The following is a 15,415-nucleotide window of genomic DNA, read 5'->3' on the forward strand; positions in this document are numbered from 1 at the left end:
GTAGAGAGAAGGAGAGAGGGGGAGCAGAGAGGAGGAGAGAGAGAGGAAAAGAGGTAGATTAGAGCCTTACCACACAGAGATACGTAAACAAGTGACACTCCCAGCATAAAATAATTACAAGCTATTAAATGGAAACACTTGTGGTTAGCCACAAACACTTGCATTTCATAAAACGGGGGCAGGAAATACACATACACACACACACACACACACACACGCACACATGCTCTCTCTCTCTATCACTCTCTCTCTCACACACACACACACACACACACACACACACACACACACACACACACACACACACACACACACACACACATACACACACACTACCTGGCAGGTCACGTCATTAGAAGACCTTGATGGTGTGTTTTTTTTCCCCTCCGCTCTTATTTTTATAATAGATATCTCTTTCAGGAGCAGGCGTCGGGCCACCTCTGGCTCTCCTCACGCCGTTGGGGTGCTGTGCATTTGCGGCTGTGTGAATAAAACATGGTAGCCCCTCTGCACACTCTGTCAAACACATCAGGGTGGGAGCCGGGGATGAGCGGTTCTTGACTGTCTAAGCAGCCTGCCCAATTTGGTCGCCGGCGTCTCTGACAAGCACAACCAACCAGCTACACCCGCACCCCCGCATCCCCCCCCCCCCCACCCCATCACCACCCCCCCCTAGACTATCCCGGGAGCATTTTTAAAAGGCCAGCGCGTGATGGATTCCTGAAGAACACACAAATATAATTGCCATTTGTCACCACGGTTCCCTCTCCGCGAGGCCACACGGGGGACCTCAGATCCGGAGCACCGAGTTGAGGAGGTGGGGGGGTAGATGGGGAGGTGGGGGTGGAGGGGGGGTACCGGCATGCTGGCGTTTCGGGATGCGCTGCGACGCTCCATATGGAAAACTGTGTATAAACACTGTGCCCCCGCCACCACGCGCGGAAGACAGCAACACCGCTACCTGCCTCCCAAATTCCCAACTGTCTGCTTCCTTTTGTCACAGAAAATAGGTCCATAGGAAGAGTTTACAATTGTACCCCAAAGACTCAGATAGGGGACACATTAGAGACCTCCCAGGAAGGAACATGTAAGGACGTCAAATCAGGAAAGGGTATAAACAAGACTCTGGGAATAAGCCAGAGTGAGAGGGAGGGAGAGATGGAGGAGGAGAGAGAAAGGGTGTGTGTATGTGTGTGTCTCTGTGTGTGTGTGTGTGTGTGTGTGTGTGTGTGTGTCAGAAAGAGAAGGAGAGATGGAGAATGTGTGTGCAAGAGACAGAGAGAGAGAGAGAGAGAGAGAGAGAGAAACAGTGAGGCAAAAAGAGAGTGAAAGGAGAGTTTATAACCAGGACAAACTCTAATTTTGTGAAAGTGTGTGATGTGTGTGATGTGTGTGATGTGTGTGTGTGTGTGTGTGTGTGTGTGTGTGTGTGTGTGTGTGTGTGTGTGTGTGTGTGTGTGTGTGTGTGTGAAAGGTGGAAAGTGTACAGGTGGAGAAGAAGGGGGGATATATTGTCACAGCTCCACTCCCTTCAATATTTCACTCCTGCGCTGCCGAGTGCAGACATGTTTGCCGTGGACCATTAGAATGTCCATCACAGGAAATACTGTAATTCACATGTCACGTCACGCCGTCTAGCTAAACAGAACAACCCCACTATCTGGCAATGGCAAACTATTATTACCTGTTTCAAAGAAGAAAAAATAGGATCAGAATGACTGAGAGGTCGAGACAATCATAGAAAAGCACACATAACCCCATACCACAGGACTCACTGTGTGGGTGCGGGAGTGTGTATGTGTGTGTTTTGTGTGTGTGTGTCTTTTTGTGCACGTGTGGGTGTGTTTGTGTGTGTGTGTGTGTGTGTGTGTGTGTGTGTGTGTGTGTGTGTGTGTGTGTGTGTGTGTGTGTGTGTGTGTGTGTGTGTTTTCATTTCTCAAATGAATCATGATAGTACTCTCTGCTGAGGGATTTGATATGCTCAAGGAGTCAAAATTGCAGAGCTCTCTATCTATTTCTCGTAACACTATACTGATATAACCCAAAAGAGATAGGCTACAGGCTACATCTGAGCAATGGAACAAACTGACTTAAATGAAGAAGAAGAAATAGTTTTCCCCCCATATTATTATCATTATTATCATTACACTAGTACTGTAGGTGATTTAGAGTTATGTTTTTTTTTCCTTCTGAATTGCAAGGCAAATAATTAGCAGTGCTTGTGTGTGTGTGTGTGATGTCATTTGTTTATCTCCGGGATTGGGGAAATAAATATATAATGAATACATATTTTACGGCTTCTTGGGGCCTGCCTACCTAGCCTGATTGAAATGCTAATTTGCAAATGTGCACTGACCTACCAAGAGAGCACCCATCATGGAGTAACACAGCCCGAGGTAGCATTTCTCCTCTTCACAAACACCAATGGCATGGTTCTACCTTTCAATCCGAGGGGATATATATATATACATATTTTTTTTCTCATTAGAAATTAGATATCCCAATGCCCATATTTATAGTAACAAAACCAGGGGAATTATATTGCAGAGGGGGGAAAAGAAGAAAATGTACAATGAATATTATTACAAAGACTTCCTGATTGAAATTTTCCTTCGGCACATCAAAGCTCATTTATGGTGTGACCTTCCAACTCTGCAGCAAGGACTTTCTTTATTGAGCAAGGGGACAGGTTTGAAGAGAGCAGGCATGTTATAATTGTCACGTACTGTCCCTTTGACGACCACACAAAGCATATACGATCCATTTCATCCAGGCAGACACCCCCCCCCCCCTAACTTTAATATACAACCTTAACAGGACCACAGGCATAATTCCCACCGTTTCCTTGGCTTGAAATGAAAAAGGAACTTCCCTTTTTTATTAACCCTGAACCTTCATGGAAATAGTGAAGTTAACCTGATAATGTCAGGCCACTGATACAGTATACTGTAATTTGTTCATCACCAAAATAATACTGAATTGATAAACAACATCTTGAGCTAGTGTACAGAGCACACGGGCTAAAGTGCCTTGAGACACAGCAGAGTGTGTGGTGCCGATGTTTAAAACCTCTTTATTGAACCATCACATGGATCAAGGACTTCTAAAAAAGGCTGCTGTGTAGCGAAACCAACAGTAGGAACACAGGACATATCTCCGGGTGACTCTTATCATCAGCTGACCACAGGCCTGAGGAATGCGGTGGTGAACACATTTTCAGGTCCCTGATGCCGCCATGTGGCTCCTCTCTTTTGAGATGAATGGTCCTGTTATCTCTCTCTCTCTCTCTCTCTCTCTCTCTGAATGGCCATGCTATCTCTCTCTCTCTCTCTGAATGGCCATGCTATCTCTCTCTCTCTCTCCCTTTGCACTGACTTGGCCAGTCAGAATTACTCAGCTTTTTTTTTTCAGTAATGGCACTTTTTTTTTAATTCTCAGTGACAATCACTTGAATTTGGCCCTTCAAAAATGCAACCTGCTGCAGAGTTCTGACGTTTAATATTCCGAGCCACCCTCTTTTCCACTCGCTCTCTTTCGTCGCACCGGCTGCCATCACCCACCCCCCACCCCCCTTCGCTTCCGCCTTTCTTGCTCTCGATAACAATGACAAGGAAAGCCGGGGCGCTTGGGATATACTAATTTCAAATTTAGTAATTTGACTGCTGATTGAGTGGAAAAAATAACCCCTTCGGACCTTGTTCTCCTTAATTACATTTTACAGTGGAGAAGGCAACTTAAAAGACAAGAGCGAGCATTTCTGACGACCCGAACCTTACAGTGCTCTCCGGGAGGGAGCGGGCTATCATCAATTATCCTTCGATTTCAAAACGGAGCGTTTTCCGTGATTAATATGTCTGACTGCTATCTAAATCATTAAAAGGGGGCCCTTATGAGATGCCATTTCCTTCAAACGTACAGAAGCACATCGAGGTGGGAAAAAAAAATCACTTATGTTTCGTTGGAGCCAGAAGGTCTGCCCTCCTTTGTGTTGTGTGAAATTTGCACCGTGCTAATTTGAGTGGTGCTAATGCAGCATAACAGGGAGAAAATCCTTGGCCTTAAACTTAACATGTTAACAACACCGAAGTACTTTACTCTGTCTCTCTCCTCCCTCTCCCCCTTTTTATTCTCTCTTTCCTTCCCCATCTCTCCCTCTCTCTCTCTCTCTTTCCCTCCCTCTCTCACGCTTCATTTCTCCTTTATTTTTCTCTCCTATCAATCACTCGTTTCTGGTGTCTCTTTTCTTTCATCTCTGCACATAGTGCCAATGTGCTCTCCCCTGTTCCTACCATTCTTTCCATTCAAGGAAGGGTAGAGGAATGCCATAAACACAAGAGTCTCCTTCTACACCACCACCACCACCACCACCATCGCTGCTGCTGCCGCAGTAAACTGCTGCTGCACATCTTGCACAGATTTAGCCTGTGATTTTTTTTTTAAGCGTCGCAACCACAGCTTTCTAGAAAGATCCGTTATGACGTGACTCAGAGCGGGCCAGGTCCAGCTGCCAGACTGTATGCCCTGAGCGTGCTCCACCCTCCCCTGACAACAACAACAAAAAAAAAAAACAACTACCAAGAAAAGAAAACTACAGAGAAAGGATGAGGAGGTAAAGAAGGAGGAGAAGGAGGAGGAGGAGGAGTAGAAGGAGGAGAAGGAGCAAAGGGAATGGCGGGAAGGAGGGGTGTATTTTCAGTTTCAGTTAGGGCTCATGACTCACAGATTCCACCGATTTCAAAATCTCATGCTGCGCAAAAGTTCCACAGGAAACAAATTGGCTTCCAAAAAAAATAAAAAAAAAACCCTACAACAGCATACAATGCATCTGCTGGAGACATGACAAGACAGGGCAAGGGTCAGCAAACAGATGTTTGTGACATCCAAAATGAAACAGAAAAAAAGTAAAAAACCAAAAAAAAAAAAAAAAAAAAATGGAGGAAAATAGATACAAAAAGTCACTTCACCATTTCACAAGGAGCACTGGGAGTCAATGAAAGCAAGAGCATCAGCAGACATGGTTCCTTTATTTGCTCTGTATCAATCGCAGCATTGAGCTGAGCTAATGGACAGCTTCGGGTCAATGCTCTTTATCTTCGGGGTGCCAATCAAGCCCTTAAGCCCCAGGAATCAGGCCGGGGTGCAGAGGTGCCTCGTCTCTCACTGAGTGGCTTTTTAAACGGGGAGACCGCAATATCGATCCCTACTGGCTTGTGTGTGTGTGTCTGTGTGTGTGTGTGTGCGTCTGTGTGTGTGTGCTTGTTTTTTGAAGTGTGTATGAGAACTCTGTGTGGTGCCACATCTTTGGCTGAGGTATTTGTGCATCTGTGTGTGTTTTGTGCGTATGAGTGTGTGCTACTCAACAGACCATCATCTGAGTGTGTGTGTGTGAGAGAAAGAGAGAGAGAGCGAGAGAGAGAGAGAGAGAAACCGAGGAGACAGTTTGTGTGTGTGTGTGTGTGTGTGTGTGTGTGTGTGTGTGTGTGTGTGTCTGTGAAGCCAGGGCTCCACTCCCCAGTCACCCTTCAGTGATCAGAGGACCTGGCAGAATGACCCGGCGCCGGGGCGATGAACCTGCAAACACGGCGGGGCCAGACGAGAGAGCCACCCCGCCACAGCACACAGGGCCTCCTAATAGAAATGGGGTTTAACCTTAATGTCGGAGCCAAAACCCTGTTAGAGACCCAGTAATCCCCCCTGCTCCACTCTCATTTGAAGTGGGTTCCTCTCTCTCTCTCTCTCCCTCTCTCTCCATCCCTCTCTCTCTCCTTCATCACTCTCTTTCTCTTCCTCTCTGATTCTCCTCCTCTTTCTAGCTTTCTTACTCTCTTCTTACTGTGTGTGTGTGTGTGTGTGTGTATGTGTGTGTGTGTGTGTGTGTGTGTGTGCGCTTTATTCACCTTCTACTCTCTCTTTCCCCCTCTCCCAGCTGATGTAGTGTGTGCAAGGAGGGGAAGGTGCAGACACCCTGGCGGCCACTGGGACCGGATCCTGCTGCGAGGGGGGAGCCGTGTGTCTCTTTGCAGAGGAGCGCAGGAATTCATCTGCTTGGAATCTCCCAGAGAACCAGCATCTCACTGCAGAGTCTCAGTACAGCTTGATTCTTCATCTGCATACTGTTCAATGCGTGTGTGTGTGTGTGTGTGTATGTGTGTGTATGTCTGTGTGTGAATGTGAATGTGAATGTGAAAGAGTGTGTACATCTAATTGCTCAACACACACTCCGTTCCCCCCAAATGTTTGAACAAAAAGGAAAATTCCAATATAAATCTTTAGCTAGCGACTGAAACAATGCACACAAATGTCTGACATGAGAATGTAGTGGAGAATTTCTCCGCAGCAGAAAAAGTCAGAGCCACAGTGGAAAAGTGTGTGTGTGTAGGGGAGGAGAAACAAAGACTGCTCAAATATTCTACTGTGAAAATATGAAGTACATGAGCGTACACTCACTTTCGGGGTTCAAACTGGAGCATTTTAAATCTCGAATATCAAAAGAAAACACATGCATGCTTGAGAGAAAGGGATTTAGCGGTTCAGGGAATGTTAATTAGAAGGCTTGAAAAAAACTACGCCATACATCGACACACAAGACAATGAGGAAATAATTACCTCAGAGGTAGGACTACAATGGCCATTTTAATCAACCTCCGCATAAGCATTTCACCCTATTTATACAGTTTCTGATTCTCTGACCTGCCGCTAAGTAATCACTTGAAAATTACCTCTCTGTTTTAATGGCCTCTTGGTTTAGAAACATAATTTCAGCGGAGACAGAATGGATGGCGGCTGACTTTAGAACGGATCCAGCTGATTAGAACCAGATCTGGGCCGGTCTTGATTTATTTCATATCTTTTCTTTTTTTTTTATTCTTGCATAACAACAATGAAATAAATCCTTTTGACTGAGAAACGGTTACAGGAATTCAACAGAAGAGGCTTTTTTTTTTCATTTCAGAAATTAAATTTATGAGAGCCTTTTGAATAAGAGTGTGTCTGCCTTTATACGAGTGTGAATGCTTCTGAAAGCGCTGAAATAACATTACAGTACTTTTTGTTACCATTCCTGTGTCACATTGTATTTCCTTAGTGAGTGATACAATCTACTCTGAAAGGAGAGTGTGTAGTTATTATGACCCTCTCTCTCCCACCAGTTCCAGTAGCTTATTCATACCAGGGAAACATCTGAAGCACTTCCTGATCGAGGAGCTATATCTTACGTGCGGTACACTCCCATTAAACAAATATTCATCAACCTTTTGAAGTGTCACATATCCGGCAGTGTAAAAAAGGTCACTTCGCTCCTGTCAAGTGAACAACCTTGAGGATTCAACCTGTGAGAGGGCACAATCAGGGATTCGCACAAAGGCCAAGTTAATGTCTTTCTTTTCATAGTGCAAAAGCCTCAAGTCGCTTTGACCTTATTGGCTCACTTCAGAATTTCCAGACTGATAAAAAAAAGGGAGAAAATGGAGAGCGAGTGAAAAGTATGAGTTCTTCAGACGAGACAGTGCTTCTTTATCCAGGAGAGCACTTAGGAACTATTTGACACACCATGAATAATGTGGTGATTAACCACCTAAACTGGCGTTGGGGGTTGGTGTAGGCTGTGGAGGGGTGTGTGTGGGGGGGGAGGGTCACTGTAATTTATTTTAGACTGGTAGGGCTTGTAAAGCCAAAGACCTTCATTTCAGGAGGAGACAGAAGCTTCTGGAAAAGAAGCCGTACTTCTGACGTCTGTAGAATGAGGGGAGGAAGAAAAGCCCACTCCTACTCTCCACTGTCTCACTGTCTCACTCTCTCTCTCTCTCTCTCTCTCTCTCTCTCTCTCTCTCTCTCTCTCTCTCTCTCTCTCTCTGTGTCTCTCTCAATCTCTCTATCTCTACGCCCTTTCGAGCACTCTCTCTAGAAATGGCTGCCTCCAATATCATATCAGGGGTATTTTAAGGTTTACTCAACTAAAACATCCTTAAGACACTTAAAACCTGCATTTCAACCTGTCACAGACCTCACACTGTTGTGGTGACCTGCAGAGATATACTCACAACAAGTAAACCCAGGCAGCGCTTGATGTTTTTCTATGAACTGTGATAAAGTCAATGAAGTTGACAGACAAAAGGGAGTTCCTATTGATTTTCTGTTTCACAGCAAAGACATTGGGTTATTATCTGACTTGTGGGGGTTTATTTTCCACCTCAGTGAGTGGGGTTCCCTCCACTGCAGCAACCAAATCTCTCCATCTTTGAGCCACATAACTACCGGCAAAGGAGAGAGAGAAAGAGAAAGCTATCTCCATCATCATCATCATCAGTTTGCCAGGCGATCTCGGTATCGTTTAACAGCCTGACAGACGTTGAGAGGCCCCATCATTGTAGATGTCTTGAGTTTCAAACATTAGTCACAGTAACCCTTAAACAGGGCGACGTCTACTTTCTGAAGAGACACACGGAAAGTCAGTCACTTTCAGCCTTCAATATCTGCTTGAGAAAAAGGATCGATGACGATGTAAAATGAAACTGTCTAGTCCCAAACTTCATAAGTCGGCTGACACGAGATAGACAGAGAGACAGGCAGACAGAGAGAGAGAGAGAGAGAGAGAGAATGAAATACTTGATGCACTGCACCTGCTTAGCACAAAAAAAGACAATGTCTCCCATGAGGCTAATGTTTCTAAAACCAGAAGCGTGGGCATGGAGCATTTTTTTTTGCTTTGGCTCCATACACACACACACACACAAACACACACACACACGCACACACACACAGGGTAAACAAGCAACCAACAACCACGTCACCACATGAAAGATGAGAAAGGGAGTAAGAGAGAAAGAGAGAAAAAAGAACACGGAGGAAAAGAGTGAGAGCTGGAAAACTTGACAACCTAGAAACAAAAGAACTGTTGTGTCAGAGGCAAAAAAAAAAAAAAAACAATCCACCAACAACTGCATGGATGGAAGCAATCAGTTGCTAATAGCGTTGCTAGATGCCACAGAACCCCAGAGAGGGGGAAAATAAAGAGAGAGAAAAAAAGAGAGAGAGAGAGAGAAGGAGAGAAACCAGAGCAGATACATGAAACTCGCTGTGCTCTCTCTTCTTCCGACCAAATCACTGTGATCAGGCCTTTGTGAAGGTCAGCAAGCTGTGCTCCAAACAATGGCGAAGCCAATGGGATTGAATGGTCCGCCGTAACGCGGAGCGTTTGACCTGTTTAAATGAATTGTGTGTGTGGCTGTAGCTGTGGGGATAAAGAGGTCTTAGGGGGTGATCACATAGCGCTACCAGCGACTGCGGAGGCTATACATAACCCTGGCAGAACTAAGAATAAGATTCTTCACAAGCATGAGGACTGGGTGGATATTACTGCACGCGCTTCTGAAAGAGAAACAGAGCAGTGGGTGAGATGGGTGGGAAGAGAAAGAGAGAGAGAGAGAGAGAGATAGAGAGAGAGAAGAGAGAGAGAGAGAGATGGGAAACATAGAGGAAGAGAGAGAGAGAGTACAAAAGAGAGAGAACATGGCCTCTCACAATGGAACTATGTGATAAGGGTGTGGTGTTCATTTTTCCTCTTTAATTAAAAAAAATTGAATTCAAAAAAATAAAAACAACAAATGGTGAGAGTTTTCCAATCAGAACCACAACTTCACAGGGCCAAACAACACAGTTTCTGCCTTTCTCTCCCCCAGCTGAAAAAGAAAAGAGTGTGTGAGAGAGAAAGAAAGAGTGCAAGAGAAAAAAAGAGAGAAAGAGGGAGATCCAGAAACAGCATGGAAGCATTATTCCATTCCACAGCGAGTTTTATACCTCCAGGGCTTTTTCCTGGCCCAAAACAACACTAATGTAGCACCTCCGTAGATCATCAGCACACACACACTGTCTTCATCTGGCCCAGGCAAACATGCTGTAGGCCTACTGCGGACCTACTGCTATTCCAACATTGATAGAAATATAAAAATCAGCTACTTCCTTGTTTCTATTTTCACAAAAGAAAGGGGCTTTTTCCAAATGAGAAAATCCGTATTTCTCCCATCTCAAGGCAAACTGAGGGAATGATGCACAACCATTCAAAAACATGACTGGTTTTCTAAAGATACAAAGCTTAATGCTAATCGGTGAAGTGTCCCTTTAAGTCGTGCTAATCTGAATCTGACAAAGAAGCAACTAACTAGCATGATATGAGAGCATGACGATGAATAAGAGACTTCTAGCATGGAATCACAATGCATTACACAGATAAGGTAGTGTTGTACTTAATATAGCAGTCTCAGATATAGGACTACTCAAGGGTGGAATAGGGATGTCACATCACTCACAAAATATGCCAAAGTCTACCTTGTATGGATGTACTTTGACGTACTCTATAACCACATCAATAACAACACACTTAACCCTTTAAGGGGCCTTCTCCAGCACAGCCCTGTGTCTACTATGGCCATGATCTTGGGGTCAGTTTGAAACTTGCATTCTTAAAGTGCTTGTTTCCAACATTGTTGCGTTGACAAGCAAACCACTTTTAAAGGAACACTTCACAGTTTTTTCATATTAAACTATGCTATTCCCTTAACTAAGACGAGTTGATACATAGTGTACCTCTCACGTTTCAATGCGTGCACTCATTGGCTCTGGTGCGCAGCACAACTTTGATAGCACTTAGCTAGCCCAGTTCATTCATTAGGATCCAAACAGAGATGAAGTTAGAAGTGACCAAACACCTCCATGTTTTCCCTATTAAAATACAGTTATATGAGTAGTCACACGACCAAGTATGGTGAGACAAAATAAAACGTGCTGCATTTCTAAGCAGGTAAGTGTGACTGTAAGTTTTCCCACAGTCAGTATCACCTTTACCATGGCATGTATCTCACCCAGCTTTAACGCTGATTGAGTGATGCACCAGAGCAGATATGCATTTGATATCTCATATAACTTATGTGTAAGTACAATAATCTGTCAAGTTCAAAGCCAACTGTCAATGACACTAAACAGGCCTATCATGATCGAGACAGTGATGATGGAATACTCTGACTCTGACTTTCCAATGTAATGTAATGGGAAAGCCATTACTACACAATAAAAAAAAAGTGCTTAAATCTGAATGTAAAAGTTCAATGTCAAACAGATAGGCTGTTGTCTGCACACATGTTCTATTTTGAACCCTGGATGTTCTTTGGTGAAACATTTTATAGAAACCCTTCACTGGGAACACCCCTTCCAGCCGTGGTGTGGAAATATTTTTTAACAGAACCTCCCCAAAACAATCTTTTCCTCTTTTAAGACCCACCCCAGGTCAGTTAGCTCACCTAGCCAACACATGCAGCCAGTCATCCAGCTACCCAAAGGCCTGAGGCCTGTGGTTTCCACTGCACCATCAGGTATGCTGGATTTGTCTTTCTGGTCCCAACAAATCTCTGGTGCACAGGGCCTCAGCCAGGACACTCCAAGCCAAACCACAAAGGGCTTTCCTTACTCACTCAGTCCTCCGAGAGCTTGGCCCAGTCACCACTGCGCACTGCCATTATTATCTAATAACACAGCCCCCCAGAAAACACACACACACACACGCACACACACACGCACGCGCACGCACACACACACACACACAAACTCACACACACACTACCAAAGGCTAAATGGCTGAAGCTATATGACACACCTGCCATGCCGCTAGTGATTCAGAGTAGCTTGGTTTATAGAAGTGGGTATACGTGTAGCGTAAACATGTGAAACACTGCACTGGCTTTGAGATGAGGATGCTTGTAAAGCTTGTAATGATTTCTCCACAGTACATGTTGGAGGAAATAAGGAATAAACCTTTACAAAAAGGGGATAACTATCCAAAGTTCAGCAGATTTTGCCAGTGACAGTCCAAAGGGGACACACCTCGACATTTTATCTTATTAACAACAAAGGTATATTGCAGTTTCAGTTTTTTTGTAGACACAATAAGGATATTCAATACATTTTATATTTCTTCCATTGCAGGAAAAAGAAAGAAAGGAATCCTGACGTTATTTTTTTTATTTCATCACAGATTTTGTATCTGTCCTGATCACAGAACGTTGTATTTTTCCACACGCTTTCGGAAACACACTGGGCATGAGACCCAGCTCTCATAAAACTAAATGGGAACCAGTCTGTAGTCTGATGTAGGCCAAACAAACCCGATTTATCATTGACTTCACCAAAATTTACAAACCAGTATTCACTTCTGTAGAAGTATGGTAGAATAGGGGAACTTAGAAGAGGAAGAGGCTGAAGATTGTGTATCACTAAGGCAAACACATCTAAAGTGGTCTGCAGTTGCCTAACAACTAACATTTAAAAACATACATCACCTTAAGATGTATTCCCCATTGACTAACTACTAATCAACGAGTAAAATTGTGTCTTTGAAATTGGTTTACAAAAAATCTGTCCAAGCTGATGGTTCCCACTGCTGTGTAACCCACTAGTTACCAAACACATGAGACACTGATCAAGTATGACACTGAGCAAGTACGACACTAAACACGCAGGGGTGAGTAACCAAGTAGCAAGTAGACATTCGACTTACTTCTGACGAGGTTCTCATGGGTGTGGCCTTCTCCTGTCACATGCTCTGGCGTTCCGCTGGACTGTGGTTCCCCCGGAGACCGAGTTTTGGTTGTCGATGTGGCGTCTGGTGATTCACAACTGTCATTGTTGCATGCACCGCCTGGAAGCGAAACAGAGAGGATGACCTCATTCGCAATCCACATGAAAAACCACAACATGGAAACGATTGTTTGTGTATCTGAACATCAACGCTCAATTGCTACCTCAATCTATTTGGACCCGCCTCAAGCGCTTCAAGAAGTGAAGTGTGCTGACGTATATTGTGAAGAGAAAAGAAAAGGTCAGAGCAAAAATTATCTTGGCGTAATATTGAGAGGGGGTTTCAGCTATGCCCTTAGCCAGATAAAACATATTCCTTTTTGGCACATGGATTACACAACAGTGTGGGCGGACCAGGTAATGTGCAGGCCAGAGCTCTGGATCTCATTTTCTTCTCTCCTCGGCTTCCCTGCGCACAACTACCTGCCAAGCTTTTCACAGCAATAAAGACAGCATTCATCTAACTAGAGAGGGGGGTGAGGGTGTGTGTGTGTGTGTGTGTGTGTGTGTGTGGGGGGGGGGGGGGGGGGTAGTTGGGCAAATGTGCCTGATAACTATGCAAGAGTCCTAAACAAACCTTTAAATCTAGCAAGATATCGCCAACAATTGTCATTGTATAATTGATGAGTCTGAGGTAATTTCAAGTACATTCACATGTTGAATGATTATTCTTTCAGTCACAATGTAACAAGCCTGTTTGCTTCCAACTGAATTTGTGCAGAGATCTCTCTTTAAAAGTACAACTGGGATAGGGGAATTGGTGGCATCATTTTCAACAACCCCCCCCCCCCAAAAAAAATGATATAAAAAATAAAAAATAAATAACGCCTGTACTCGCTTCTTCTATTAATATCAGTGAAATTGCACAACACCTGAGGTGGCTCAGCTGTTTTGGCTCAAGAAACGAATGAAGAATGTCTCTGCAGAGCCACTGCAATCACATCTCCCCCCTTTTCTTTTTCTTTCTCTTTTTCCTTTTTACCTGAACAAAGACTATATTTGTTTCAACTCCCTGACTCTCTCCCCACATCTTCTCTCCCCGGCCTGATGAGGGACATGATGGATATGGTACAGTTGTTTTAGATACAGAGATAGATACGGCCTCATCCCAGCCATTGGTCTAATGCATAGAGCGCCTTTATTTATTTATTTTTTTCCCCATGCCTGCGGCACCTCTCCTGAATCGATGCACTCTTACTAAGCTAAGGCTGGCGTGATGCATCAAGGTATTTAGTGATTACAGTTTGAAATAAATTAGATCTATTCCCGGAACATAACACATTCCTCTGAGAGGGAAATCCAGCCTTAACACTTTGAAGGTCCAGAGAAAATCCATTTGCCACCAGTGTCTGTGATTGCTTACTTTGTCCTACTTTGCTATTTTTTGACAGTGCTGTAATGATGCTCGGTATAAATAGAATGGTTGACGGTTCAGTGGCTTCTTTAAAAAAAAATGGGGCAAGGCTTATTTTACATGTGATAATCTTACGGACAACTAGAAAGTTAATTAAAACTATAATTGGCATTGGGTGTTGCTAATAACCACCAAACCCCCTCCACACACACACACACACACACACACACACACACACAGACACACACCCTTTCTGTCCTTTGTAAGCTTGACATAGGCTTGTAGGCCTATACTGATGTCTGGTATTTCTACAAATATAATTTGAAGAAAAATAGGCTGGCCAGATTATAATTTATAGCACATTTGAGCAGAAGCATGAAAAATACTGTCTTTTATCTTGAGGTAATGACACATTTATGCACACGTCTTAGAACACAAGGTGTAATTTAACCATATGTCAACGAGTATTCCGTTAACATAAGTTGCTTTAGGCCTATATATTTTAAAAATAGTCATAATACAATCTGGAAGAGTTACCTTGAGTGGAGCTGGGTAGAAGACGACTCGTCTCCTGTTGCGGGTCAGTCTCTGGCCCTACAGGCCCTTCCGGAGGTAACACTGTCTCCGCGGACATGAGACAGCCTCCTTGTCCAGACACTGTACACACCCGAAATTTTCTCCCCTTTGTAGTGATCACCCGTCAACCCTGTATATGAAAATACTTGTTCAATCAGTCTCAGCTATTGACATAGCGGGAATACTAATATAAACTATGTTGATAAGCGCGCTTTGCTGTTCTTAACTGCGAAGAAAAGTGACGTCAACTTGCAAAATGTCGTTAAAAAGTTGTGGAAAGTTTTTGTTCCCCGCTCCCGACATTTCAAATGTTAACGTTAATTCAGCATACTTCGCAGGCAGCAAATGCTGGTATTGAGGTCTATCAATTAAATCATATTGTTACTTTTAAGCGAAATTGCAACATATTTTGTAAACACAAACACGGCGTTGATAAGTAGGCTACCTTTCAAACATGTCAACTCCCTTGCTTCAGGCTTGACTTATTCCCATCTTCTTCAAACTGAAACACTCCGTTCCCTTCACGAGTTCCTTGAGTTATGTTGCCAAGACTTTGAGAAACAAAAAGTTAATGACTATAAATCCTCAATTCCACACGCTGTGCTTTCTCAAGAAGTGCTTAAAATAGTCACGGCGACTATGTTCCACCGCTCACGCTGGTTTTGCTACTTCGCTGAAGAAAGTTCGACTGAAACATTTTTCATCACATCCGGATTCCGCGCGCGACTCGCACCCTCTCACACTGCCAGCTGCACCCGCGTGGTGCTTGTGAGTTCTTCAGCTGGGAAAGTGGACTGTTGAGACTGTTGTCAAATCAAGCCAGATACACATTGGAAGTCCTCTACAAATGATTTAAACATG

The 15,415-nt window shown here is 43.9% G+C and overlaps 1 protein-coding gene across 1 annotated transcript in view; it reads right to left on the bottom strand.

Annotated features, from left to right (window-relative positions):
- mdfic (MyoD family inhibitor domain containing) overlaps positions 1–15,214 on the bottom strand; it is a 29,012-nt gene extending 13,798 nt beyond the window's left edge. Inside the window, exons 1-3 of the mRNA XM_062518503.1 lie at positions 15,000–15,214; positions 14,516–14,684; positions 12,545–12,685 (exon numbers count right to left, since the gene is read on the bottom strand). Coding sequence (XP_062374487.1) covers positions 12,545–12,685; positions 14,516–14,612 — 238 coding nt within the window. The 5' untranslated portion in view covers positions 14,613–14,684; positions 15,000–15,214. The remainder of the gene's footprint in view (positions 1–12,544; positions 12,686–14,515; positions 14,685–14,999) is intronic.
- Between the last annotated feature and the right edge of the window lie 201 nt (positions 15,215–15,415).

The sequence above is a fragment of the Sardina pilchardus genome, chromosome 17 (assembly GCF_963854185.1).
Source record: "Sardina pilchardus chromosome 17, fSarPil1.1, whole genome shotgun sequence".
Lineage (NCBI taxonomy): Eukaryota > Metazoa > Chordata > Actinopteri > Clupeiformes > Clupeidae > Sardina > Sardina pilchardus.